This window comes from Triticum urartu, chromosome 6A (assembly GCF_056163025.1).
Source record: "Triticum urartu cultivar PI428250 chromosome 6A, HENAU_Tu73, whole genome shotgun sequence".
Lineage (NCBI taxonomy): Eukaryota > Viridiplantae > Streptophyta > Magnoliopsida > Poales > Poaceae > Triticum > Triticum urartu.
In genome coordinates, this window is record NC_141878.1 from 574,226,036 (window position 1) to 574,251,600 (window position 25,565).

Below are 25,565 nucleotides of genomic sequence, written 5' to 3' on the forward strand. Positions count from 1 at the left end.
TGGCCCACAGCGCCTGGCCCGTTCCGTCCCGGCTGCTGGTGATGTACACAAACAGTTATAACACGCGTGGCCGCCTCCTGCGGTGGCGGTAGGTGCCACGTGTCGTCCGCTGCCACGGCGTAGGGGGTCCTTTTTGGCAAATTCATTTGCATGTGGTCCTTTTTGGCAATAGCGTTCGGCAAGGGGTCCTTTTGGACAAAGAATCCGGCATGAATGCACGGCAATCACATCACGCAAGAGAGGGTGTGGACGCTGGGAGAGGATTTTGGGTGGGTCCCAGGTGTCGGACGTGTGCGTGACAGTGGTCTTGACTCCCATAAAGCCCCTCCCCTGTTTGCTTTCGATTTGTGGGAAAACAGATGTCTGGACCTACCAGGGACGGATGAGGTTCCGCATCGAACGGCAAAACACATCGAGACAGCATGATCCGGACGAATGCGAGCGCTTTAAGATCAGCTTTGGAGATGTCCTAATCCCGTGAGACGTCGTCCGGACGTATAGGATTGCGTCTAATCGTATCTATAATAGAGGAGATGCAGAACTAGTGGACGTATAGGATTGCGTCTGATCGTCTCTATAATAGAGCAGATGCAGAACTAGTGGACCACGCCCATCTTAGTACACAGTTAGCTAGTCACCCAAATGGTTAGGCTAAGTGTGCCTGTGGCTGTGGTCATGCCTTGGCTAGCTCTCCTGCTCATGGCCGTGCTAGCTGCCCGGCTGATCCATTTGCTATTGATGAGATGGAACAAGGTAGCAGGGGCGGCAGCTGCAAGGCTGCCGCCGGGATCTAGGGGCTTCCCCTTCATTGGCGAAACGCTCGAGTTCTTCAGCCAGAGCCCATCGCCCGAGCTGGTCCCCTTCTTCAAGCGACGTCTTGAGCGGTACTCCCAAAATCATGCTTCGGACACTGCTTTAGTCCAACTTGATTTTTTCTTCTTCTTATGCTTGTATTACACGTATTTAACCGCTTGCTCCGTTTGGATGCAAAGCAATTTAGGCCCTGCTTGGATCCTCGTTTTGCTTCCACTTGCACCCGTAAAAATTACAGATCTCCGTCCGTTGTTTTGCGTTCCAGCTAAAAATAACTCTTGGCCGGTAAATTACACCCGGAAATTTAATGCACATGTATTAAATTACATCCATACCAAGCGCGGCCTTAAGAGTTTCTCTACGCTACATATAATCTCAAAAGAATATTTTCGTTTTTGGTGCTAAGCAAGATTTTGTAAGGGGAATATGAGATATAATCCAATTTTTTTAAAGAAACTATTGTACTATTAATTAAGAAGACAAAGCTATTACAATCTCAATAGGTCAGGCTCAGCATGTAGGTTGGCACTGCACAACCCGGCCGCACAACTCTTTACGTCTAAATTAGGCAATACTTTAGGCTTAAACATTATCTTTTATGTCCGGATTTGTCAGGACTCATTTGACTGAGACTTGATGAAGTCTTAATCGACTGATACCGGCAAGTATAAAATCGGCTATGACTGGTTCTCCTCACGCACATCGTATTGTTTCTGTTTTATGTAGCCGATTTACGTATGTTACTGCTTTTCTATTTGAGTTGGGTCTGTTGTCCCTGGGTTGGGTTTCTTAAAGCATCTCTAGTAGACCCCACATAACGCTCGGCCCGCAAAAATTTTGGCGAGTATGTGGGCTCGGGCCAATTTTACGGCCAGAACAGAGCCCGCATACTCGCGAGGCCCGCAAAAACTTTTGCCGCAGCCCGCAAACCGCACGCCCCGAGCACTATAAGTGCGGTTCCGTGACCCTTTCGCGGGTCCAAAGCCTATCCCCCCGCCGCCGCGAGCCACCCAATTCCCCTTTCTCCTCTCCCAATTTCTCACCGCCGGCGACCCTCCGCCCCGCCTCCAGCCGCCATGTGAGGGCGAATGTGGAGCTCTGGACGCTGCTCCGGCAGCCGATCCGGCAGCGAGAGGGACCCGGAGCGCGAGCGGCGTGTCCGGTCCGACGGCGCAAGGAAGCGCGGCACGCGGAGGTGGACGAACCGCGGGCTTTCGCCGCCAGCGAGCTTCAACCGCCGCGAGACGGTGGAGTACGACCGCCGGCGCGCGTCGTTCTCCTCAGAGCGGTCTCCGTACGCCGGATCCTCCTCCTCCTCCGCCGCGGGCTTCCTCCCCATGAAGAGGGAGTGGTCGGACGAGGAGGAGGAGCCGGAGCCGCCGGCGCCGTTCCCCTTCGCGCCGGTGAAGGAGGAGCCCGAGGACCCCGCTCTGCTCGGCCGCCGCGGAGTTGTCGGCCCTGAGGACTTCATTGCGGAGTTCGACGCCGTCGCCGCCGCCATCGCCGAGCGGAGCGTGCACAAGGAGGAGGAGCTCGAAGCCCTCGAGTGGCGGCATGCGGTCTCCGCCAAGGAGAAGGCCGAGGAGTGGCGCCGCATCCGCACAGAGCAGGCGGAGAAGTTCATCAATCTCTGCAGCTCCGGCGAGGACGAGTGAGCGTCCGGCTCCTCCACGGCGTCGTCCGGTTGCCGCGACCTCGCCGCCGTTATCCCCTAGTACTAGTTTAACGTAGTATGTGCTTGTAGTTGGATGAACTATGTAGTATGTGATGAACAATGTAGTATGTGTGATGAACCATGTTTGCGCAATTTCTCCCGCGAAAAAAGTTTTTTCAAATTATGCAGGTTTAGATACGAGTTCTGCTCGGATGCGTATGTTTTTGACCCGCAAAAGCGATTTTCGTGAACCCGCAAACGCGTTTTGCGGGTCGTATTTTTGCGGGGTCTGCTAGAGTTGCTCTTAGCTTCACTTCCCCTGTTTTGCCCTTGCTTCCTGACTTGGGCTTTATTTTTTTCAACAAGAACAAAATACACTGGTGAAAAGAAAGTAAAATAGTTCCATGACAGAAAATGGTGCATTGTATTGTGCTTGTGTTTCTTAGAGCCAGCAGAACAGTTGCCTTGCATAGGCCATCTATGTTTGTTCTGCCAGCTCATGTCATGTTTCAGCTTATTTTCTTATAGATCCAAAGAAAAGCTGTGAAAATTAATTTAAAAAATGGGGAAAATCTATATTGTATAAAATTAAAATTGTTCGTGTTTCGTGTTTATAAATGGCCGTCCTATATTTTGTATCACCTCATATTTTATTCAAATATTGACCGTGTATTCATAAAAAACATTGTATATTATAAAATGTTCATCATGCATTTGTCTAATTTTCACGGCATAATGTAAGATGTTCATTGTGTATTTAGATAAATACTCATCATGCGTATAAGAAAATGTTCATCACGTACTTAAATAAATATTCATAATGTAGATATGAAAATGTTCATCACGTATGTAAAATATTAATGTATCAAAAGTAAAAACATGGAACAAAAATGAAGAAAAAAAATAAAACAACGAGACGTCCTCGATGGGCTGGTCACCTCCTAGTGGCAAGTTTGCAGCTGTCGCACCGCCGACAAAACACCACAGAGTTACAGTTCGCGCGACACTTGCAGTTGCATGACTAGTGAAAGACATACAATTGTCTTTTCCGACCAAACATCACAGAGTTGTAGTCGAGCGCGACAAACTATAGTTGCGCGCCTACTGATACACATCAACTGCCTCCTCCACCAACAAAACATCATAGGGTTGCAGCTATGTTGAAGACCTGCGGTTGCAGAAGGATGCGGCAATTGCAGTTGCATGCCTATTGATAAACATGCAGCTGCCCCAACAAAACACCGCTGGATTTTAGTTGTGGACGACACTTGCAATTCCATGTCTAGTGGTAGATATGCAACTGCCCCTCCTCGACAAAATACACTAAGTTGCATAAGCTTGAAGACACGTAGTTGCAGTCGGAGACGACACTTGCAGTTACGTGCTTAGTGGGAGACACGCAATTGACCTCTTCCCTAACAAAACACCATTAAAGTTGCAGTCGTATTGAATGCATGCAGTCTCAAATGTATGCCTAGTTGCAGACATATAACAACTCCATGCCCTCCTTCCCCCAACCCCGAAAAACCATCACTAAATTATAGTTGTATTTAAGACATGAAATTATAGTTGGGCGACAAATATAGTCGTGCTGCTTGTGTTTGCATACGTGGTGCATCATATGTAGTTGCATGTGAGAGACGGACGTTCAACTAGTTGCATATTTTCAAAAAAACATAAACACCCATATTTAAAAATAAATAAAAAGTAAAGAAAAACACAAAAGAAAATTATAAAAGAACTGAAAAGAAAATATAGATAATGAAAATATTAAAAGCATAAAAAAGAAACCAACACACAAAAAATAAAAATAAAAATAAGAACAAAAAATAGGGGGAAATATAAATAAACCAATTTAAATAACAAATCTGTCTGCCGGTCCGCCCCACACACTCGATATCCTGTGACACCCAGTTGGGTGCACGTTGTGCCGCTTGCAGCTTTCGCAGCGCAACACATACAATTGCATGTGGGTGGCATGCAACTCACATCCGTGTTTGCAAAAAAATATACCCCTATTTATAGAAGGAAAAAACAACCGGTGAACACAAAAATTATAAAATAAAAAAACAGAAAAAGAAAGAATATATGAATAATAGGGCATGTACAATGATGCTATCTTAGCAGTGTCACGTAGGATAAATGATAAGGTGGAGAAGAAAAACTCATAAGAAAGACTTGTCTTCTCTTATTGAGATGATCTCTTAGCATAATATGTTTCACCACATTTTTAGGAATAGCTAGTTATTAAAGATATAAGGCTAAGAAATGATCCATTGTATACATCTTTTTTTGTCATCTCTCAATTACATGCAAGATTTAAGATAAGACCATCTTATCAACCATTGTACATGCCCTAATAATCATAACTACCTCACACCCCCTAGTTTCGCACATCGCCCGCTTGTTACAAGTCAGGTACCATACATGCAGTTTGCACATTAAGATGCATGCAACCGAGTGGCACGTTTGAAAATAATAATCAAAACATCTCTATTCAACAAAATAAAAATAAAAACACAAAACTAAAATAAAAACAGAATTAGTTTTTTAATAATACACCCACATAACCGCTCACGCAACCAGCTGACGATATCCCGCTAACTACAGGCAAAAGGGAATAATGAACTGCAAAAAATACAACTGTTTGAAGGAAAGCCCAGCAAGACATAAGACACAGTTAGTGCTCGTGTTCGCCCCTCTAAACGCCAGTTAGCTGTGTAGCCCAGCAACATGCTGAAACTGAAACGCGAAGAAAAAATTCTGTGAGGAGGAATCGAACTCAGCACCACACTGTCAAGTGACGCCCTGCCGTGATTACTGGTAACCCTTTAAATACTGCACATAACCCGTAAAGAAATAGAAGGCATGTAGACCACTATAGTAGTGATCTAAACGCTCTAGTATTTCTTTACGGAGGGAGTGTTATATACCCAGTATAAATTAATTAAAAAAAGAAAGTGTAAATTTCAAAAGGAATTAATAAAAATATAGAAAACCCATGAATTTAAGAAAGTTCAGCGATTTTTTAAAAAAGGTCACTGAATTTGGAAAAAAAGTTCATCAATATAGAAAATATGTTCGCAAATTGGAAAGAAAGTTCATCAATTTTCCAAAAAAGCTAATTGAATTTGAAAAAAGTGCATCAAATTTACATGATGTGTTTTGATTTACGATTTAACCTCCATGTTTGGCAAAGACCAAATAGTGTGACTTAACCCGACTTGTCCATGACCGAGGACACGACTACTCAAATAGTTTAACTTGGTAGAGGTCGCACACTTTACCCATACGACGAAGCATCTCTTATGGTGACACCCACCAAGATCTTCTCAAGTCATACATTTTTATGGGATTGCATTAATGATATCTATCGGCTGGGAATTATCCTAAAAACAATATATTAGAATCAAAGGTTTGATGTTTCTAATTTCTGTGAGATTTTCTAGCATATTTATTTTTTTATGAGACCATAAATTACTTTTAGTATATAAGAGATAGATAATACAATAGAAGATTTCGTATGTTATAAAATAGCCTGACAAATACTCCCGCTGTCCCATAATATAAGCCATTATGCATATAATAACGGAAGCAGATTGTAGCGCCCGGTTGCTCCACACCCCTATACAAACATTAAATTAAAAAAATACCGAGAAGTTAAAAAAAAATCTGAGATTTTGGGATATCAAACCTGGATTTTTTATCTACTCCCGTGTGAAATTTCTTGAAAAAAACCAGGAAACATCTTCGTGGCAAAAAGAATAAAAATTCCTATGTACAGAAAAAAATTGTTTGGATGGATTTTTGTGTGGATAGTATTTCGTTCGCCACAGATACGTTTCCTGGTATTTTTCATGAAATTTCACACGGGAGTAAATTAAGAATCCAGGTTTGATATACCCAAATTTCAGATGTTTTTATTTTTCTGGTATTTTTATTTTTATTTTTTGGGTATTTTTACATTTAATATTCTTATAGGGGTGTGGAGGACCATGAGCTCATGTGTATTTTCCTATAATAATGCCTTATATTAAGGGATGGAGGATGTACTCCCTCCGTTCCGAATTACTTGTCGTGGATTTGTCTAGATACGGATGTATCTAGACTCATTTTAGTGCTAGATACCTCCGTATCTAGACAAATCAAAGACAAGTAATTCGGAACGAAGGGAGTAGTAGATAAAAAGAAGATTGTAAACGAATAACAGTTTAATGTGTAAAACTCTTGTAGAAAAAACTGCATACCCACGAAAGAATTAGGTTACGTTTGACAGCACAATTTTTTTTAGAGAATTGGGAGAATTTTGGATGCAACAAAAAATATCAATCCAAACATAACAAAATGGAAACTCGCTTCGATGCTCGTCTTAAGACGAACTTAACAGTGAAGATTAGTTGTTTGTAAGATAAATCATTTTAAATCTTAAGATATCGCAATCAATGATGGTGATATCAGCATGCATGCATCCCATGTACTAGTTAGAATTAAATTAATGAATGGTTCAAATTTCAGGTATGGTCCAATTTTTAGGACAAGTTTGTTCGGTGAAGACCTTATAGTTTCCATGGACAAAGAGCTGAACAACTTGGTGTTCCAGCGAGAGGAGAAGCTATTCCAAATCTGGTACCCGGAGTCGGTCATGAGAATCTTTGGAGCCGACAGCATCATCTCAAAACTTGGGTCCTTCCACAGGCACATGAGGAGTCTAGTCCTTAGGCTGTTCGGCCCTGAAAATCTCAGGCTAGTCATGCTCCATGATGCTCAGCGAACGGTCCAGACCGGCCTGCTCTCGTGGCTCAATCAACCCAGCGTTGAACTGAAAGAGGCAACTGCAAGTGTATGCCACTTTTAGCTTCTTCCTAAAATAATCATGTTGTGATAAAGATAACCAAATTAAATCCAAGTTTTGAGCACCTTGTCGTCCGACTTCTCTCTGTAATGCAACAATTTCTTATCGTAGATGATATTCAGCATCACATCAAAGAGGTTAATCAGCTATGACTCCTCAAACTCAGATGGGAAGCTCTGGAAGCAATACGATGCATTCTTTCAGGGAATGCTGGCATTTCCACTCTACATCCCTGGCACAGCATTCTACAAATGTATGCAGGTAATTGACAAGTATACAATAGCAAATTCTTTGAAGGAAGAAGGAATGCAGAGTGAGGGGGCAACCTTGTCGTGGGATTAATATGGCAAGTGTCCTCATAGGAGAACTTAGTTGTGAGGCCATAGCTACGAGGTGAAGCCTTGGATGGGGTTGATTGGAAACGAGAGACACAAGTTTACCTAGGTTTAACCCCTCTACTAAGGGTAAAACCTACTCTGCTAGATTTCTTATTGAATATGTTGGTCTCATTACAAGGATGCTATTCTTTCTACCTCTCTCGAGAGAGCTCAAAAATCTTGTCTATTTGGATGACCTAGGAACCCCCTTTATATAATAGCCGGGTCCCTGGGGTTACAACAGATTCCAGGTTCTACCCGCAATCGGAGTCCTACTCTAAGTCTTCTAGGTCCTTCTTGTATTGTCTTCCAAGTTGGGGGTCTTCGTCTTGTATTTGGACTCGTTCTTCACAGAACCTCGCCTAGGTTCAGGTCCTTCAGACCAGGTACTGTAGCAGGCTGGGTCTTTCTTCAGGCCGGGTCCATGTAGCAGACCGGGTACTCCCCAGGTCGGGTCTTTCTTCAGGCCGGATCCTGCCCAGGCCGGGTCTGGCTGGGTCCTATAGCAGGCCGGGTTCTCGAGGGACCTTTGTCCAGTCTAGGTCCTTCAGGGACCTGCTGGTTTCTCTACATCTTATTGGCCTACCCGGTTGGGTATTCCCCGTCACAACCCTCAGACCAATTATCTAATTAGAGTAGTAGTAGTACTTATTATATGTATTCTTGCTATTAACAAGTCTCTTAATTAAAAAAATCTAATATGCATCCTTAGCTGTCTTAGTATATCTTACAAATTATTCTAAGATACTTCTACACAAGTAGTATGAAAAAAAATTGCGCAAAAAAAGTAGTATGAAAAAAGATCACCAGGTCCTAAGATTTTTTGCAATATGTGGATTCAAATTATTAATTTTTATTATTACTATTATCTCTTCAGGCTCTCTAGTAATAACTATTGAAGTATAATTTAGAGTATTCGCCTATGTGGTATATGAGGGACGCAAGTAAAACTCTTAGGAGCATGTAATCATGTCTCTATATGTATACATCATATATAAGTATAATCCATGTTTTAGTTTCACACTATGCATATATAACAATTTCATTGCCAGGGACGAAAGTATGTCATGAAGATTTTGAGGAAGATGCTAGATGAGAGGATGAGGACGTCACATCGGGAGAGCGTCGACTTTCTTGATCTACTGATCGATGATTTGAAAGAGGAGAAGCATTTAATGAATGAAAAAATTGCGTTGGATTTGCTCTTCTTGCTGCTCTTCGCCAGCTTTGAGACCACGTCATCCGCGATAACTGCCACAGTCAAACTCCTAACAAACAATCCAAAAGCCCTACAAGAACTTACAGTAAGTGAAGAAAAGGCTAATGAAGTAGACTTTAATGTTCTGATTTTCAATCTAAAAAAATCCTTCCTTTCGGAGTACACTCTCACCTGCCTACCGCACATGAACTTACAAATAGCACTTTAGTCTATAATAATTGAACAACATATAATACTAGAAATCTATGTATAGTTGGATAAGTTATAATCATGTTGAACATGTTACCCAATCAATTAGTGTGATGGTTCCAGGAGGAGCACGAGAACATCCGAAAAAGAAGGGTTGACCCTGACTCCGAAATCACATGGGAGGAATACAAGTCCATGAAATTTACGTCTCATGTATGTCTCGCTTACACCAGTCATCGACCATGCAAACTTCTAAATTTATTCATGATTATTGTCAAAAGCATCCACCTCTACAATGTGCATTTATCTTCTCCGTTGTTGATTTCTAGGTCATACACGAAGCATTAAGGCTGATTAACATCGCTCCGATAATGTTTAGAAAAGCTACAGAGGATGTTCATGTAAAAGGTAAAGTTTGCTGTAAGGAAAACGATACATGTAGGACTAACCTTTTATTCATTGTTTTTGAGATAGCTAACAACATGCATTACAAGTGGTCATATAGGACTAATCTGTCATATACATGGACACAATTATAGTTGTCGCAAGTTAACTATATGGGATTGGTGGTGATCTGTGCAGGTTACATTATACCAAAAGGTTCAAAGATCATGATTAACCCTTCTACTATTCATCTGGATCCTACAATTTACCAGGATCCCAATGCATTCAATCCATGGAGGTGGAAGGTATGTGAAATTTAAAGCAAAATAACATATGCACATATTTTAATGAGTAAAGGGCCAAAGAAGATTTTAGGTTAGATCTCGTGAATAGAGAATAGACGGACCCTCGCATCCCCTCTCTCGGGCGACATGGGGGAACACGGCCAACGCCGCCACTACCCTCCCTCCCGTCCTCATCTTGTCTTGCCACCGTCGGAGGGTAGCGCGGAATCTCGTGAGGGCGTCACGCATCTGTCCCCATCCATTGGGTGATGTCCCGGCAGCTGCTCTTTGTGCCATCGTGGTGGTGACCCTTGTTCGGCGGGGGTCCTGGGCGTTGAGGCGTGGTCTGATGCGATGACGGCGATGCCCGAGAATGCCATTTTTTTCTCCATGGAGACGTTTGTTAGTTCTGCTTCTACCTCCACAGTGTCATGTGTCTCCTGGGTGAAAGCCCTAACTGAGGTGGGCCGCGATGGCGCCATCGGCATCGTACCCTTCTTGACGGCGCCGCCTTGGGAGATCGTTGGGTTGGTGTTGGCGGCGATTTGGATCTGGAGGTGGTGCGATGTGGCATCTACCGCGTCGGCGATGACGGGTCTCGGCGGCGTGGTGCAACGGGGTCTCGGTGTTGGACGTGTGTTGATGGACGTGTGCAGAGTGGTAACGTTCACATGCATCATGGTGGCGTCTATGGTAGTTAGGCATGAAAAGGTCGATGTGTTGATCTCTTCTGAAGTTGGGACGACGGAAGATGATGCTGGAAGATTCCGGAGCGTGCGGACGCATTGCATGCTGTGAGTCTGCTAGATCGGTTGGTGCCAGCTAGGTGAAGCCACAAATTAGATGTTGTGCGTCGGTGCAAGGTCAAGGCACATCATCAAACTAACAGGTGTAGCGACATAGATCCTCAGCAAGGTGACTTTGGGTTGATCCATGTATTAATTTTGTCAAACTGTTGAATAATAAAATGAAGGTGGTTGTGTGCATGGGCTTATCCTCCTTTTTTAAAGGGTTAAAACAGGCCGATGGATAGAAAAGGCTTCCAGAATACATGATACTGTATTGTATCCTTATTTTTTCTATATTAATACGTTTGAACTTCATGTCATGAAAGGAGAAAATTAGCTCAAGAGCTTCCATAGAAAAACAGAAAGTAACTCATGCATGATGGGTAGCATCCTAACTAGTGAAGTTTGAATTATTAAAGACAATTTATTTACGCACGTAGTAGTGATGTACAATGTTTTCTTTTAAAGAAAATATAGAAGAATCAATAGTTAATTAACATGTTCATTCATTTTACCCTTATGATTTTTCAAGTCACGGAAAAGGCTAAGGGATCTAGCTATATTTTAATGCAAGGGAGTAATATTAATTGTTGCACAAACATAGTATTATCTCCCTGAAACCTAGTTACAACCTGCGTGTACAGGGTACTGCTGAACCAGTTAGTGGTGCCTCCAAGGAATTCATGGCTTTTGGAGGCGGGCTGCGGTTATGTGTTGGTTCAGACTTTGCTAAGCTACAGGTGGCTATCTTCCTTCATTGCTTAGTTACTAAATACAGGTAAAGTTATATTTCTTGTATTTGAAGTATTTTGATAAATAATAATTACTCTAGCAACAAACACGTATTGGAGGGAGAGTGCTAGCAGTGTACATATAGATTTCCTATGGCATAAAAAAGACACCAGTAAAATTGTCCGATCGTACTCTCCTGTCTCCTGAAACAAATGTCTTTCTAGTCATTGGTCCACATCGAAACTGATGTCCAACAGGTGGTTAGAATGTGGGACTCTAACGAGTTCCATAGGTCGGAGATCGGTGGGATCTTGAATGAGAGGTTAAGGAGTTGAGTGCCAACTTCTCCTTGTTCAAATTGTGCTGTATAGGAAGGGACGCTAACACGGCTGCTCATTGCTGCGCAAAGCGAGCTAGTGAGGCTAGACGTAGGTGTTTATGGCTGAACTATGTTCCCCCCTCCTTGCTGAAGTGCATTAGCATGATTGTAATCCTATGGAGTAATCAATAAAGTTCATTTAGTCACACATACACAAAAAAGATCCCTTGTAGTACCTTCAAGAAAACAGATATGGTGTACAACAAAAGGAAAATTGTTAAAAAAACTTCAGTGCTACATTATGCCGTGCAAGACGTGACTAAATTTAACATTTTTCAAAGGAAACAAACCAAAAAGTGTTTCATAAAAGTGAAAAATATAGTATGCAAGAAATGCAAACAAGGAATGAAACATGCGGCAAATCGTACAAAAAGGCTTGCCGTAAAAAAACATGGGAATACTATAGGACTTCATTTGCAAAACATGTATATAGTGCTTGATTCTCTTGTGGTATTAGGGCATCTCCAACGGCGAGCCGTAAATTTCCTCCCGCGTCCGTCCACGGACACGGGGACCAATCCACAGACACTGATGCGGAAGGTCGCCATCCAACGTTGTCTGCATACATTTCATACACTTTATGAATCAATCAAATTAAATTTATGCAAACACGGTCGGATTTCATATAGACATTGTTGAGTATAAGGATTATTAGAAAGTATAGGATAAACTAGGATTTGGTCCTGCCTTGTCTTGTATTCCAAGTTGGTCTTTGTACTCCTATATATACGCCCACGAGGCTCAAGCAATACATCAAACTATTCCCGCAAATCCCTCTCTCCCTTCTAACATGGTATCTATCGCAAGTCGATCCTAAACCCAAGCCGCCGCCGCTTCCGCACCCGCGCGCCGCCCCCGGAGCGGTCGGCCTCCATGCCCGTCGTCGGGGGCCGCGCCGCCCGTATCTAGGGTTCGTCCGCCGGCCGTGTTGGCCGTCTGCCCTAGAGAGTCTTTTTTCCCGATCCTTTGATCCGGATTTTCTATCTCTCGCCGGTCGCTTTGATCGGCGTCTTTTTTTTGGTTTTCCGGTATATGTGATCCGGTTTGCGTCGCCCATCGCCGCCGTCGATCCCGTGTGCCTCTACTCCAACACCGACCCGACGGCCTCGCGCGTCGTCCGCGCGTCTGTCCGTCGGTCGCCCCGACCCGGCGGCCTCGCGCGGCGTCCTTGCGTCGGCCCGCCAGTCGCCCCGACCCGGCGGCCTCGCGTCATGTGGCGGCTCTACACCGCCGCCCTTCGCGCGACGGCCCGCCCGTCGATCTACGCCGGCCGTCACCGCTCTGCTCCGACCGGGACACCTGCATCACCCCGACCCGGCGGCCTCGCGCCATGTGGCGGACAATCATAGCCGCCCTGCCGCCCGCCGCCGACGGCTTCATCTTGGACTCCGCCGCCACCGCGCCTCCATCGAGCGGCGTCCTCGACCTCGCGCGCGATCGGATTGATCACCCGCCCGCCGCCGCGATCCGCCTCATCTACGCCGTGCGACCGACCTGGCCCGTCGGTTGCGCGCGCCTCCGCAGGCCCCGTGAAGACCGTCCCGAGTTCAGCGCGCCCCTCTACCGATCGAGCAATGGGCTGCCGTTGCGTCGCCCTGTCGGGCCGCAGCGCCGCTGCCCCGTGGTTCTTCTCCCAGTTGCACTGACCCGCGTCAGCGCTGCGTCGCCCCTTCGGGCCGTAGTACCGCGGCCCGTGGTCCACCGCCGCCTAGAGGCCGTCCGCTCCAGGCTGTCCCCGTGGCGGCACCGACCCTCGCGCCGCCACTGCGTCGCCCCGTCGGGCCGTAGCGAGCGTGGCACGTGTCCACGCCGCCGTCTAGAGGCCGTCCCCGCGGTTGCACCGACCCGCGCTCCTCCGCCGCGCCGCCCCTTCAGGCTGTCGCGCCGCGGCCCGCGGTCCCTGCCGCCGCCCCGAGGTCTTCCCGCCATCACCCCGACCTGCCCGCCGCCGCTGCATCGCCCCTTCGGGCCGTAGCGCGGCGGCCCACGGTCCATTTCGTCGTCCATGTGCGTTGACTTCCTGTGGTATGCGTCGCGCCACCTCCCTTGGCGCGGGAACGCCACCGTCCGCGCCGGTCTTCGTCATGCTGTCGGGTTCTTCGCCTACTTCGAGCACCGCCGCCGCGCTCCTAACCTAGCCGCCGCCGCCGCCGTCAGGCCGCCGCCGCCCGTCCACCTCCTTCGTCTTCGTCCAGCACCGGCCCGTTGCCAGCGTCGCCGTCATCTACCCCGACTACTTCGTCTACTCCGACAACCGCAGGCGACATTGGCTCCGCGCTGATTGACGCCGCAACCGTCGTCGAGTCCTTCTCTGCTAGCCTCTCCGACTCCTCCGACATGGCGTACAACTTGTGCAGGTCCTTGTCTATGCATGCCCGGTGCTGGCAACACCGATGCGTGCCTTCGTCCACGACGTTTCCCCGGGCCTGACAAGCCTGGTGTGGCGCTTCGTCAACTTCGTCTTCGTCCGTCTACGCATGCCCGGTGCTGGCAACACCGGTGCGTGCCTTCGTCTATGATGTGTCCCCGGGCTTGGCAAACCCGTCGCGACGCGTCGTCAACAACGTCTTCTTCCCGGCGCACCACTACTTCGACACCACTGCGCCCATGCTAACTCGGCTCCCTCTTGCGCCCGCAGCTCCATGGCGACATCCTCGACACCGGCTCTCCGACTCGACATCGACCACGACATTCTTCGCGCGGCTACCTCGACCACGGCTACACCACCCTCGGCTCTCGGCTACCTCGACAAACGGCACAAAGGGCTACCGCCTGCTTGAGCAACCTCGTTGGTTTCCACTCCAGCCACGACTCCGCGATGCGTCGACCGTTACGACTGTGGGGGTGTCCGTCGGCTTGCCTTCGGATTCTTCTCCAGTCTCACCGTCTGCGTCGCTACCGTTGTGACTGCGGGGGGATGTTGAGTATAAGGATTATTAGGAAGAATAGGATAGACTAGGATTTGGTCCTGCCTTGTCTTGTACTCCAAGTTGGTCTTTGTACTCCTATATATACGCCCACAAGGCTAAAGCAATACATCAAACTATTCCACCAAATCCCTCTCTCCCTTCTAACATACATGATAGATTTTATACAAACAGGAAGAAAATGGTTACATTTTAGACATATTTTAACTAAAAAGGTAAAACTATACACACGTACGATCGCGCACGGAGCTCCACTCCCATGACACGGATACACTACAGTAGTCTACGGCCGCCCGTGGCGGATCCCTTTGTATTCCCCATGTCCGGCAGCCCGCGCGCTGATCGGACTGCCGGGAGCCCCGGAGGTATATTCTTCTCCCGTATCTTCCCTATGTCTGGTCGTGCCGCTCATCAGAGTGGCAAAGAGGGTGCTTCAGCCGGAGGGGAAGGGGGGCTCCTCCATTTCGGTGGAGCCCAGACGGGGTCGAGGATGGTCTGAAATAAAGATCCAGATGGGTCATTGGTTGTACAAGTCGGTGACGCGCCTGCGATATGGCCTTCCTGGGACCCAAGCGGCGGCAGCCTCCCATGTTCTACTTTTCCCTCGATGTTGGCGGCGGACATGCTGGCCGTCGACTCGTCGTTCTCCGCGCGGCCGGCTTCTTTCTCTGCCAGCAGGGCATGGTTACGCGCGCGTTGACGATGGTACGACGCGGTGTCGTCCACGGCAGCGACGATGCCCGTGCCGCCGTGCTCCCCCTCCCCCCATGTGCCGGCTTGGAGCGTCGAGTTGCTGAAGCACGCGCCGGCTTGGGGGCGGCACTTGCTCCGTTGGGCTAGGCGAGGAAGGTGGAGCAGCAAGCTGCGTCGCTCGTATCCAACAGGCTCCGCGGGCCTCCCGGCCGGCTTTTATGTTGGAGAACTGTTCTTCCTTTTCGTCGGATGCCATCAAAAGGGTGGAGGAAATGGCGAAAGAAGGAGATGGGGAGCGGCAGAGTGGTATGATTTTAGCCCGGCATCAGGCCTCCTATAAATAGCAGGCGGACAGGAGGAGCTTGTCCGGCGTTGTGTTTAATGTCAGCCTGCTTGTGAACGGACGTGTGGCCGAAATAGGTTTCTCGGCTTCCATGCGGGTTTTAATAGAGGTGTTTGAATGCGGCGACGAGGTGTGTTCAGCCAGGCGTGCAGCGGCGGTGCCCTTGGCCGGCGCACCGCTTCAATGACGGAGGCAGTAAGAGGTCGCGTCTTCCCTGAGCCGTCTTTAATATGGAGCGACGCACTCTAGAGCGGCATGAATGCGGACAGCTGGCACCGAGCGGCCGGGAACGCGCGCATGCGAGGGATGAGGGCGTTTGGGTGGGCCAGGGTGGTCAGAATCAGCGCGTGGTTGCTATCCGGAGGCCCGCATATCCTTCCCCCACGTTTATATCTCGTTTGCGGGAGAAAGTACGCCCGGATTGCACGTCTGCGCCACTGACCGATGTTACATGCCCGCATTGGATGGCTTCTGCGGTCCGGACAACACGGTTGGACGTATGCGGGCGATTTGAGAGTCGGTGTACATGTGCTCGGTAGAAGAAAGGAAAATAGAATACGATATAACTTCAATGCAAAACAGGAGACTGTAAATAAAAGAATTATGAGCTCTTTTGAGTCGTAGGATTATGCATACATTTTTTTACAACATTGTACATAAATCCTGACAAACTAAACTTTAAACTTCTGCCTAGCGCAGATGGAATGTGATCAAGGGAGGAACCATGGTGCTTTCTCCTGGACTACAATTTCCTGGTGGTTTTCACATCCAACTTCTCCCAAAAGCTTGATTCGTGGTGTTGATTTCTGCAATATGGACGATGTTTCTACGCATGGCACCAGAGGATATGCAGTGTTGTCATGTTCCTTATTATGTGGCTAGTAATTGACTTTTGGAACGCAAGATTGCTAATAAGACCTTTTTGAGTTGTTAATAAGCTTCTCCTATGGAGCATAAACTATGACTCAATTTGTTTCTGCTTCCCATATTTGATATATGCCAGAAAAATGTATCTGTTGTTTGTTTGGTGCAACTTGGCAAAGACGTTTTCCACTTTGTCAGGAATTTGCAGGGAATCTAAATGATGGTTAGAATGTTGCTATGTTTCTGCCGGTAATCAAAATGATGCTTACATACTTATTTTGTAGATCATCAATACATCACCAGTATTGTAAATGCATCTCTTATGTCCCTGTGCGTCATCAATAAATACCGGAAGTGTACATGCATCAGAAATCCTCGGTGTCTAAGTGATAATTCTGCAAAAATGCTAGACCTACGGGGACTATTTTACGGATCCCGTGCTATGGATGGACGTGGCCTATTCATTAACCCCTCTGATTACATGTGTGGGGCCCTTCATAATTCAATCAAATAAGCCCCACCTTGGATCCGTAGCTATATCCCATAGGTGTAGCAAAACTCATAATTCTGGGTGAGGTAGCAATGTAAGGGCCCGTTCGGAAGCTCTCTGGCTTCCGAAGCCAGCCAGCTTCTCGAGGGAGCAGCGTTAGACAGCTTCTCCATGGTTGGCAATAGAGGTCGGGGCAGCACGGGAGAGGAGCTGCGGCTTGCTGTGGTCGGGCCCACCAAGCTGGCCCATTTTGAGGAGAGTGAGACTGGTCCAATTGGTCTGTGAGCACGAACCGGTACGCTGATTCACTTGGCGGTGGCAACGCTAGTAATTTATCCTAACTCCACCTCCGCTATAATCTGGGAGCTTGAATACCCAGCTTCTTGTTACACTACGTGAGACCTCCGCTTCTGAAGCTGACTTTATGGAGCCGAGGTGTTCGGCCAGTTCCTCGCGCGTTGCCGGTGGAGCACGGAGCTGGAAAGCTTCCGAACAGGGCCTAAGTTCTCTCTTGATATGTTGAAGATTGTGGGAACAGCACTATCGTTTCTATCTGAAGAAATAGTGGCGTTGTTGCTTGAGTGTCAGCTCAGAAAAAGTTGAAGTTAATTACATATTGATTCCGTTTCAATGTTTCATCTTGGTCTTGAAGCCAGGAAACTTTCTATATTTGTTCTGATTCTGGTCATCTTGTGCTGAGTATGTTGTTTGATATCTAGAGATATATAAGGGCAAGGATTGTCGAGTTTTTTGAGCGGTTCTTCACTAGGTTCACAAATTGTGTGCCTTGACTTTATTTCTCGGACTGTGGAACTAGTACTGGAGCAGTTTAAGTCGAGACTTTGAAATATCCAAAACGCATATATTTGTGAACGGAGGGAGTATTATTTAAGCAGGTTTATTCATGCAAAAAAAGTATTTAAGCAGGATTCATTTTAGTTTTGAACCAGGGTAAGGCCAACTCCACCGCGCGACCCTATCATGTCCGGCCCCGTCCGTTTGGGGTAAAACAGACAAAGGAGGCGGCCCAGCGCGCGACGGCCCGGACCCATCTTGTCCGTTTTGTGTCCGGGCCGACCCATTTCGAGCGCAAACTTGCGCCGGGTTTGGGTCATGACGGACACCAAACGGACGCGCGCCACGTCCGCGTCGGGGCCGCGTGGCAGGCGGCCACCTATCTCCCACCCGCCCACATCAATGCGCACGAGCGGGTGGCCCCACCTGTCATCTGCACGTCGAACGGTCGCCGTCCTTCTTTAAGTGGAAAGCGTGGACGGGTCGTCGTCCACACTGCCCCACGCCACCCCGCGGCCTCCTCGAAACCCGACAGCCCCGAACCCTAGCCCTCCATTGTCCTCGAGCTCGCCGGCCGGCCACCTCGCCATGGGCTTCTGGAACCGCAAGGGGAAGCACGACCGTGAGGCCGGCTCCTCCTCGGGGCGCCGCCGCAGCTCGGTGAAGAAGGAGGAGCCCGTGTCTCCGCCGCGCTCCTTCCATCGAGCCCCCGCATCGGCCCCCTTCACCATCAACCCTAGGCCCGCCGGCGAGCGCGACCGACAGTACCTCGCGGTGGACTTGTGCCGGAGGTACTGGGAGACGAGGACGCCGGTCCCGTGGAGCGACGTCCACCTCCCCAACGGCTGGCACCTTAGCGCCGACCGGGTCCCGATCCTGCCTGTGCCGGCGAGCGGCCGCGCGCGCCGCGATGAGATCGAGCCGCCGCCGCCTCCTCCCCGACGACCTGTACCACGACACCAGGTACGCCCCGGATTCCTCCCTTTGGGACACGTGGCTCCAGGACGAGCACGACACGTGCCGCGCTTCATACTTCGTCGGCACGGTGTCGGGGCAGCGGCGGCCACGTCGAGAGGTGCGCGGGCGTACGCGCGTGCGCGGCCTCACGCCCACGCTGTCGCCTTCCCCGTCTCCGTCACCACCTCCACCTCCTCGCATGACAGCGGAGGAGGAGGCCCGGCTCGTGCAGCGTGTCATGGACGACTCCATATACACCCACGACGAGCGCCAATGGGACGACTTGGAGGAGACGATGGCACTCTCTGCCGCCGGCGACGTCGCCTTCCCCGAGCTGCAAATGGTGGAGGAGAGGAGGGAGGAGGCGACGGAGGAGGAGCCGGTGGCCGCGTTCCACCCGGGCCTGCTGGGCCAGGGGTGGGGCTGGTCCTGCACTGCTCCGGAGATGGCCGCCGCCGTGGGCGTCAACTGGTGCGCCACTCTGCCACGGTCACAGGAGCGGGAGGCATCGCCACGGGAGGAGGTCGTGCAGGCACCTCCCGCCGTCTAGCCCACCCCCGTCTACCACGCACCGCCGGCCCACTTCTGGACGCCGCCGGCCTACGTGGACCTCGTCAGCGACGACGACGACACCGACGGCCACTAAAGACGGCGACGACATCGACGGCACGGGCACGAGCGCGCTGGCGGCGGCCTTTTTTTTTTCTTTTTATGTTTAATTATGTCAAGTTGGACGTGAAACTAGGCCGTTTTGTGGCCATGGACCCTAACTTAAGTTTTAAGTTCTTTAAACTGCGTTTATTTACCTTTTAAGTCATTTTGTTTAAGTTTTTATGTTTTTTTAAACACGGACAAGTTTTGGGGTGCGGCCGCGCGGTGGGCGTACGCACAACCCAACGGACAGAGGCGAACACGGGCGAACTCATCGGCGCCTCAAAGGGACAAAATCCGGCCAAAACGGACGTCTGTTTGGGATCGCGCGGTGGAGTTGGCCTAAGCCGATTCAAATTAAAACTGACCGGTTCGTTGTGGGCCCCGCACGTCAGGTGCTAGCTAGGTGGCATACACGTGGTTCCGATCCTCCACGTGTGACAAGTCCGGCCGCCTTGACCCGTTGCGACTGGAGAGTGAGCAGCACAACCTCCTCTGCTTCCTCTCTCTCGTCTCTCCGAGCCGCGACTCGCTCTTGCGACGACTGACTGGCGACGGGTGAAGGCGCGCCGTCGACCCCCATTCCATTTCCATCCCCCGTGCCTGCGACCGCGCCCCAGCCGCGACCCCCTTCTTCCTCTGCACCGGCCTCCGGCGCTCCCCTTCCACTCCGATGCGAAGGAAGAGAGGGCTTACCGTCGGCCGCTCGCTCGTAGCCTGTACCCGCCCAACGCGCGTGGAGGGGGAAGTTGGCGAGGGGTTCGTGGGCGGGCACGCGGCGGAGGAGCACCCCAGATCTGCCACTACACGCGGTCGCCGGCGACCCGCGCTTCCGTCTGTCCGCGAGCTGAGGTGAGGTGATGCCTACATTTTTCAGCCTGAGGCGCCTAGGGCTTCGATGGTTGAGGTGAGATTCACGGATTTGGCGGCCGTACATTCGATTCGACCTAGGGTTTCGACCTACTGATTGGCCTGCTCATTTCTGTCCTCTCCTACAGAAGGATTCCCCATCACCGGGTGTCGAGCACACAAGTCTGCAGGGCGTCGTCGGACGGCAGAAAGGATATCACATGCTAGAGGAGTTCGTCAGGGAGGACGCGGAAGGGGTCCTCGCCGCTCGCGGCAGCACGCGTATGCACAAAGGAATGCATATAAGCAAGTTGCTTGTATTCTAGAAAAAAAGAAGCAAATTGCTTAGTTTCACTGCCAGTTTGGTACTTTTATGTATACCAGTGGGTCTCAAAGTAACGAATTGATAACATAGTGGCTTGGTGGTTATTTCTGGGGCTTACATGCAGTTTTATATTTTTATTAGTTAATATTATTTAAATTATTTACCCAAAGTTTTTACCAACTTAAATCATGTCGTTTTCTAAAGTTTCACTGTTCATTTTCATTCATCTGCAGTGTGCGCAGCATATCTACGAATGAGATTTAGAACGGTGCCCCATATTTGAAAAATTAAAGACTCTCTTACTCAACGAGTGGATTAGGGTTATTGACCTAGTTTGCATTCTCCAGCACTCCAATTCTTGAGATGTTCACTCTTCAGCTTGATAATACGGAGGTATATTCTGTATATACCTTAAAGGTATTGTCACGTATGTGCTATTGTCTTACTAAATGTTTTATATTATATAGATCCTCACAGGAGCAACAGGGTCCCTAGAAACAATAGAACAACTGTTTGTGTCTGCGCACCTTATGGTTGTCATTGAATGTCGAAAGATTGATGAGGGAATCCATAAAATTTTGAAGATCTTGAGTACATGTGGTGTCCTTCGTGATCACATCAGCATCAAGGACCCATATTCTCTCTCAGAGTGTAAGTTAGCTTTGTCATTCTTCATGCTTCCTATGTTCCTACAATCTTCCTACTTCTATCATGTCTACTTTAATTACACATCAACTAGAGTGTTTGACCCCTTGACAAATACATTGATATTCAATATATATTATCCTTCAGTAATAATGGGATTGCATGCTAGTTGATTTCAAAATGGCTCTTCAGTTTCATCAAAATTAATTACTCTGTAATTTACTGGTGACAATATGATAGTGGCCACACATTTTTCTTGGGGTGTTAAAATGAAATGGCAGTTTTTCACGTCTTGAAATGGAGTTCATCTCTGCTAATCATAGATTCCATTTCACTGTGAATCTTGAACTGATGGGAGCGAGGAGAAACTGCCTTGGCCTCATTGTTTGCAGTTTCATTATTGTTCATAGCCTGCTCTCAGTTTGATTAATAGAGATTGATGGTGCATGCCACACTACTGAGCTTGAAGGCCTCTTGAGTCTTGAGTCATCTTAATGGGCATATATATCTTGCTCTCACATGACTAAACTCCGTGTTAACGAAGAAATTTGGCCAAGGACACTTTAAGTATAAAAATCAGTAATTTGGTCATGGTCACACTTTAAGTAATTTTTATTTAGAAATTTGGTCAAGTTAGATGATAGTTCATCTACATCAAACTGCTACCCAAGCTATTCTCCTCTCGAAACTGAACTTATTGGGAATTGTCGTGGTTTGTGCATATTTCAGTTTCCAGAAAAAGCTATTCTCCTCTCGAAACTGAACTTATTGGGAATTGTCGTGGTTTGTGCAGATTTCAGTTTCCAGAAGCCTCCATATAACTGCTGCTGTGGCCCTAGTTGCTGCCTCCATTGACAGCGCCTGAGATGCCCGCTCGCTTAAAGCCTTTTGTGTTTCTCAGAACTAGTCTGTTATGGTGTTCCTGTGTTAGCCTCTATCTTTGCATTAGTTTCTTGTTTTCTATCTTTTGGTCCTGTGCTGGAAATTAGCTTTGTTTGTTGTTTGGTGCAATTCAACAAACGGTCCGTTGAACTCGTGACTTGTCATGGTTGGTCGGAACATGACTACATTTATGTTAGCAAGAAATGGTGAAATGGGGATTGGGCTGGAGAATCGATATGTTTCCGTTTTCGGTGTTTGAATTGGAGCTAGTACCATTTTTCTCTTTTGCGGGACGGTTTGAGAGACGCTGATGGAGTTTAGACAGAACAGTGCCGTCTGGACTAGAATAGAAAATGAAATATATGATCATGGTCAGAGCATCGATATGTTCCATAATCAATATTAATGGATTCGAGTCCGTGTGCCGGGTTTGACTGCATGAGTTTCTCTCGCGTTAGAGAGTGTGACACCCTTTATGAATGCGTTAAATATTCGGTTTCCGTTATCCTTCAGTATAACTGGACTGCATGCTGCTGTAGTCCAAAACAACTGTTTAAGGACAGTTTTTTGCAAAGAAAAGAAAACAAGGAATTTTGCCGTTTGGCAAGCTATTCTTCTGTGTACATCAATCGAGGGCATCTTGGTACCAAGCTTAGGGCTCCTTTGATTCCAAGGAATTGCATATGATTTTTGGAGGATTTGAACCCTTAGGATTTTTTCCTGCGATGCCCGTTTGATTCGTAGGATTGACATCTTTAGGAATTTTTCCATAGGTTCCATCTGTACATTTTGGAGGAAAATTTCCATCCACTCAAACCTCTTTGTAGAATTCCTTTATTTTTCTTGCACTATCAAACATTCTTTCAAATCCTATAAGATACTATGGGACATGCCATCATACTCCTGCATTTTTCTTATTCCTTCATTTTGACAATCCTGCGAATCAAAGAGGCCTTTATTGTGCATTGTCATGTTTTGTGCAGTTTTCAGTTTCCAGAAGGATCCGCACTCCGCAGCCACTGCTTCCTGTGTAGGTGTCGCACCAGGCCTTGCTGCTTCCACCACTCAAGGCAGCTAAGATGTGGGCTCGGTCGTACTGTAGGCGTAAAGCCTTTTGTTAGTCTGCAAGGGCGGTCCTTTGCTGGCCCTTATCGCTGCATTTAGTTTTCTCGCTTTCTACCTTCCGGTCCATTTCTTGAAAAAAAAACCTGGGTGTGTTGAATGTTTAGTGCAAGCCAGCAGATCACCAGAACAGTTGTTTCTTTTTGTTTATTTGTTGGGTTGTGGTTAGAAATAGACCGTGCAAGGTGCAAAGAGGAAGCGTGTTGTCTTGTTTTTTCTCATTTTTTCTACTAGACTAGCATGTGTGTCCTCCATGCTCAGTGTCTTTTCCTATATTTTTTAGCATGTCATGATCAATGCACACTCTTAATTTTTCTCCACGTTTTTTTATTTTCCTCCATGATGTATGTCAAGGTTTGCTCATATAAGATTTGGTTATATGATAAACCATTTAATCTATGCACCAAGATTGGTGCAAATTTGTGTTGCATTTCCTTTTTCTGGTCGCAATATTGTTTATATTTTTTTCAAAATGGCTTGAGCCAATTCATTTTGGATTTCAAGGATAGTTTTCCTTTTGAATTTTATTTTTGTTGCTTCTTTTGAAATTATTACTTATTTCCATTCCTCTCATTCTTTTCTTGTTCTCTTTTCTCTCATAATTCTTTCTTTGAAGTATGTTTGTGTTTTTTTTTTCATTTTTCATTTTTTATATTTTATTAATTCATAATTGTTCACATTTATTTTTGTCATTTTTAAAATCATACTATCAGCTACATGTACATCCATCCACATGTGACTGCATTGATTATTTGTTTAATTTTTTTTGCCCGTGTTCCTTGTTGCGTTGATTATTTGTCTCAATTGTATTTTCATTTTCATTTTTATTTTATTAAAGAATAAAAAAATTGTAATTTTGTTTTAAATATTTTTTGTTAAAAATAGTTTTATTTTGAAATTTGTGGTTGCTCAATTGCACCCTACTGCAGTTGCATGTCTTCAATGCGACTGCAACTCAGTGGTGTTTTTGTCAAGGGTGAGGGGCATAGTTTCATGTCTATCACTAAACATGGAACGACAAGCCGCCTCGATTACAACTGTACGTCTTCAACCCGACTGTAACTATATGGTGTTTCATCAGGGGAGGGGATAGTTGGTACGCAATTGCATGTCTACCACTAGGCATGCAACTATGTAATGTCTCGTCGGGGATGGGGTAGTTGCATGTCTGTCAATATCCCTATTTTTTGTTATTTTATGCGCTCAAGAGATGGCGTATGAAGTATGTTTGGACCGTTGCAACCATAAGAGTAAGTGTAACGGTTTTGGCATCTATGTATGGGAGTTTAAAAATGCAGCGCTAACTCAGCAAAACTATTTTTTAATTTTTTTATCTTTTAATCTTATTTTTAAGTTATTTGTCATGATATTTTTTTACTTTTTTGTGTGTCTTCAACAAAATAGCTTGTAAAATGTAACGAAAGTGGTCGTTCCAACAACATAAATGGGAGAGAATCTCACATTTTGAGGCCAGTTCATGATCGTACAGTGCAGAGTGAGGGTCCTTAACAAAGTGCAACATATGGAAGATGGTGGAGAAGCTTTGTTGCAGACAACAATATGAGGAAGGGTCACCTGGTGTTCTTTGGTGGTGGGTGGTGAGAGATGGTGTTGTTTGTCTGATACTAGGCATGCAACTCAAGTGTCGCCCTCGACTGCAACTAACCTTGTTTTATCGAAGGACGGCTAGAGAGACACGCAGTTGCATGTCTAACACTAGGCATGCAACTGCAAGTGTCGTCTTCGAGTGCAATTGCATGTCTACTCAAATGAGTGCAACTAATATTTGTTTTAGATGAGCGACGGGAGAGGGGGCAGTTGCATATCTGAGACTAGGCATGCAACTGCAAGTGTCGCGCTTGACTGCAATTGCATGTCCCCCAACATGGTTGCAACTGGACCTTTGTTTTGTCGAAGGGGATGGGCAAGTTGCATGTCCGACACTAGGAATGCATCGGCAAGTGTCGCACCCGACTGCAACTACATGTCTTGTAACCCGACCACAACTAGACTTTTTTGTTCTGTCGGAGGGGGCGCCGCTAGAGGGGGCGGGCCAGTTGCAAGCCCGACGACAGCCCCGCAACTGCAAGCGCCGCACCCGACCGCAACTGCAATGTCCCCAACATGGTTGCAACTTGGCCTTTATTTTGTTAAAGGGGGCGGCGGGAGAGGGGGCGGGCCAGTTGCATGTCCGACACTAGGCATGCAACTGCAAGTGTCGCACCGACCGCAATTGCATGTCTTCTAGCCCTACCGCCACTGAACTTTTTTGTTCTGTCAAAGGGGGTGCCGGTAGAGGGGGCGGGCCAGTTGCATGCCCGACAACATCCCCGCAACTGCATGTCCCCCAA

General features: G+C 47.4%; 1 protein-coding gene and 1 long non-coding RNA gene across 2 annotated transcripts; both read left to right on the top strand.

Moving 5' to 3' along the window:
- The first annotated feature begins 566 nt into the window (after window positions 1–566).
- Window positions 567–16,734, top strand: LOC125515229 (cytochrome P450 87A3). Its single transcript, XM_048680668.2, has 9 exons — window positions 567–884; window positions 6,983–7,307; window positions 7,431–7,580; window positions 8,749–9,000; window positions 9,228–9,317; window positions 9,434–9,512; window positions 9,687–9,793; window positions 11,205–11,338; window positions 16,334–16,734. The coding sequence occupies exons 1-9, from the start codon at window positions 643–645 to the stop codon at window positions 16,422–16,424; spliced, it is 1,470 nt and encodes a 489-aa protein (XP_048536625.1). The 5' UTR covers window positions 567–642; the 3' UTR covers window positions 16,425–16,734.
- Window positions 16,735–19,633: 2,899 nt separating this feature from the next.
- On the top strand, window positions 19,634–22,314 carry LOC147966500 (uncharacterized). Its single transcript, XR_015608951.1, has 4 exons — window positions 19,634–20,298; window positions 20,390–20,958; window positions 21,033–21,216; window positions 22,004–22,314. It is a non-coding gene; the product is annotated as an uncharacterized LOC147966500 (long non-coding RNA).
- Window positions 22,315–25,565: the final 3,251 nt, after the last annotated feature.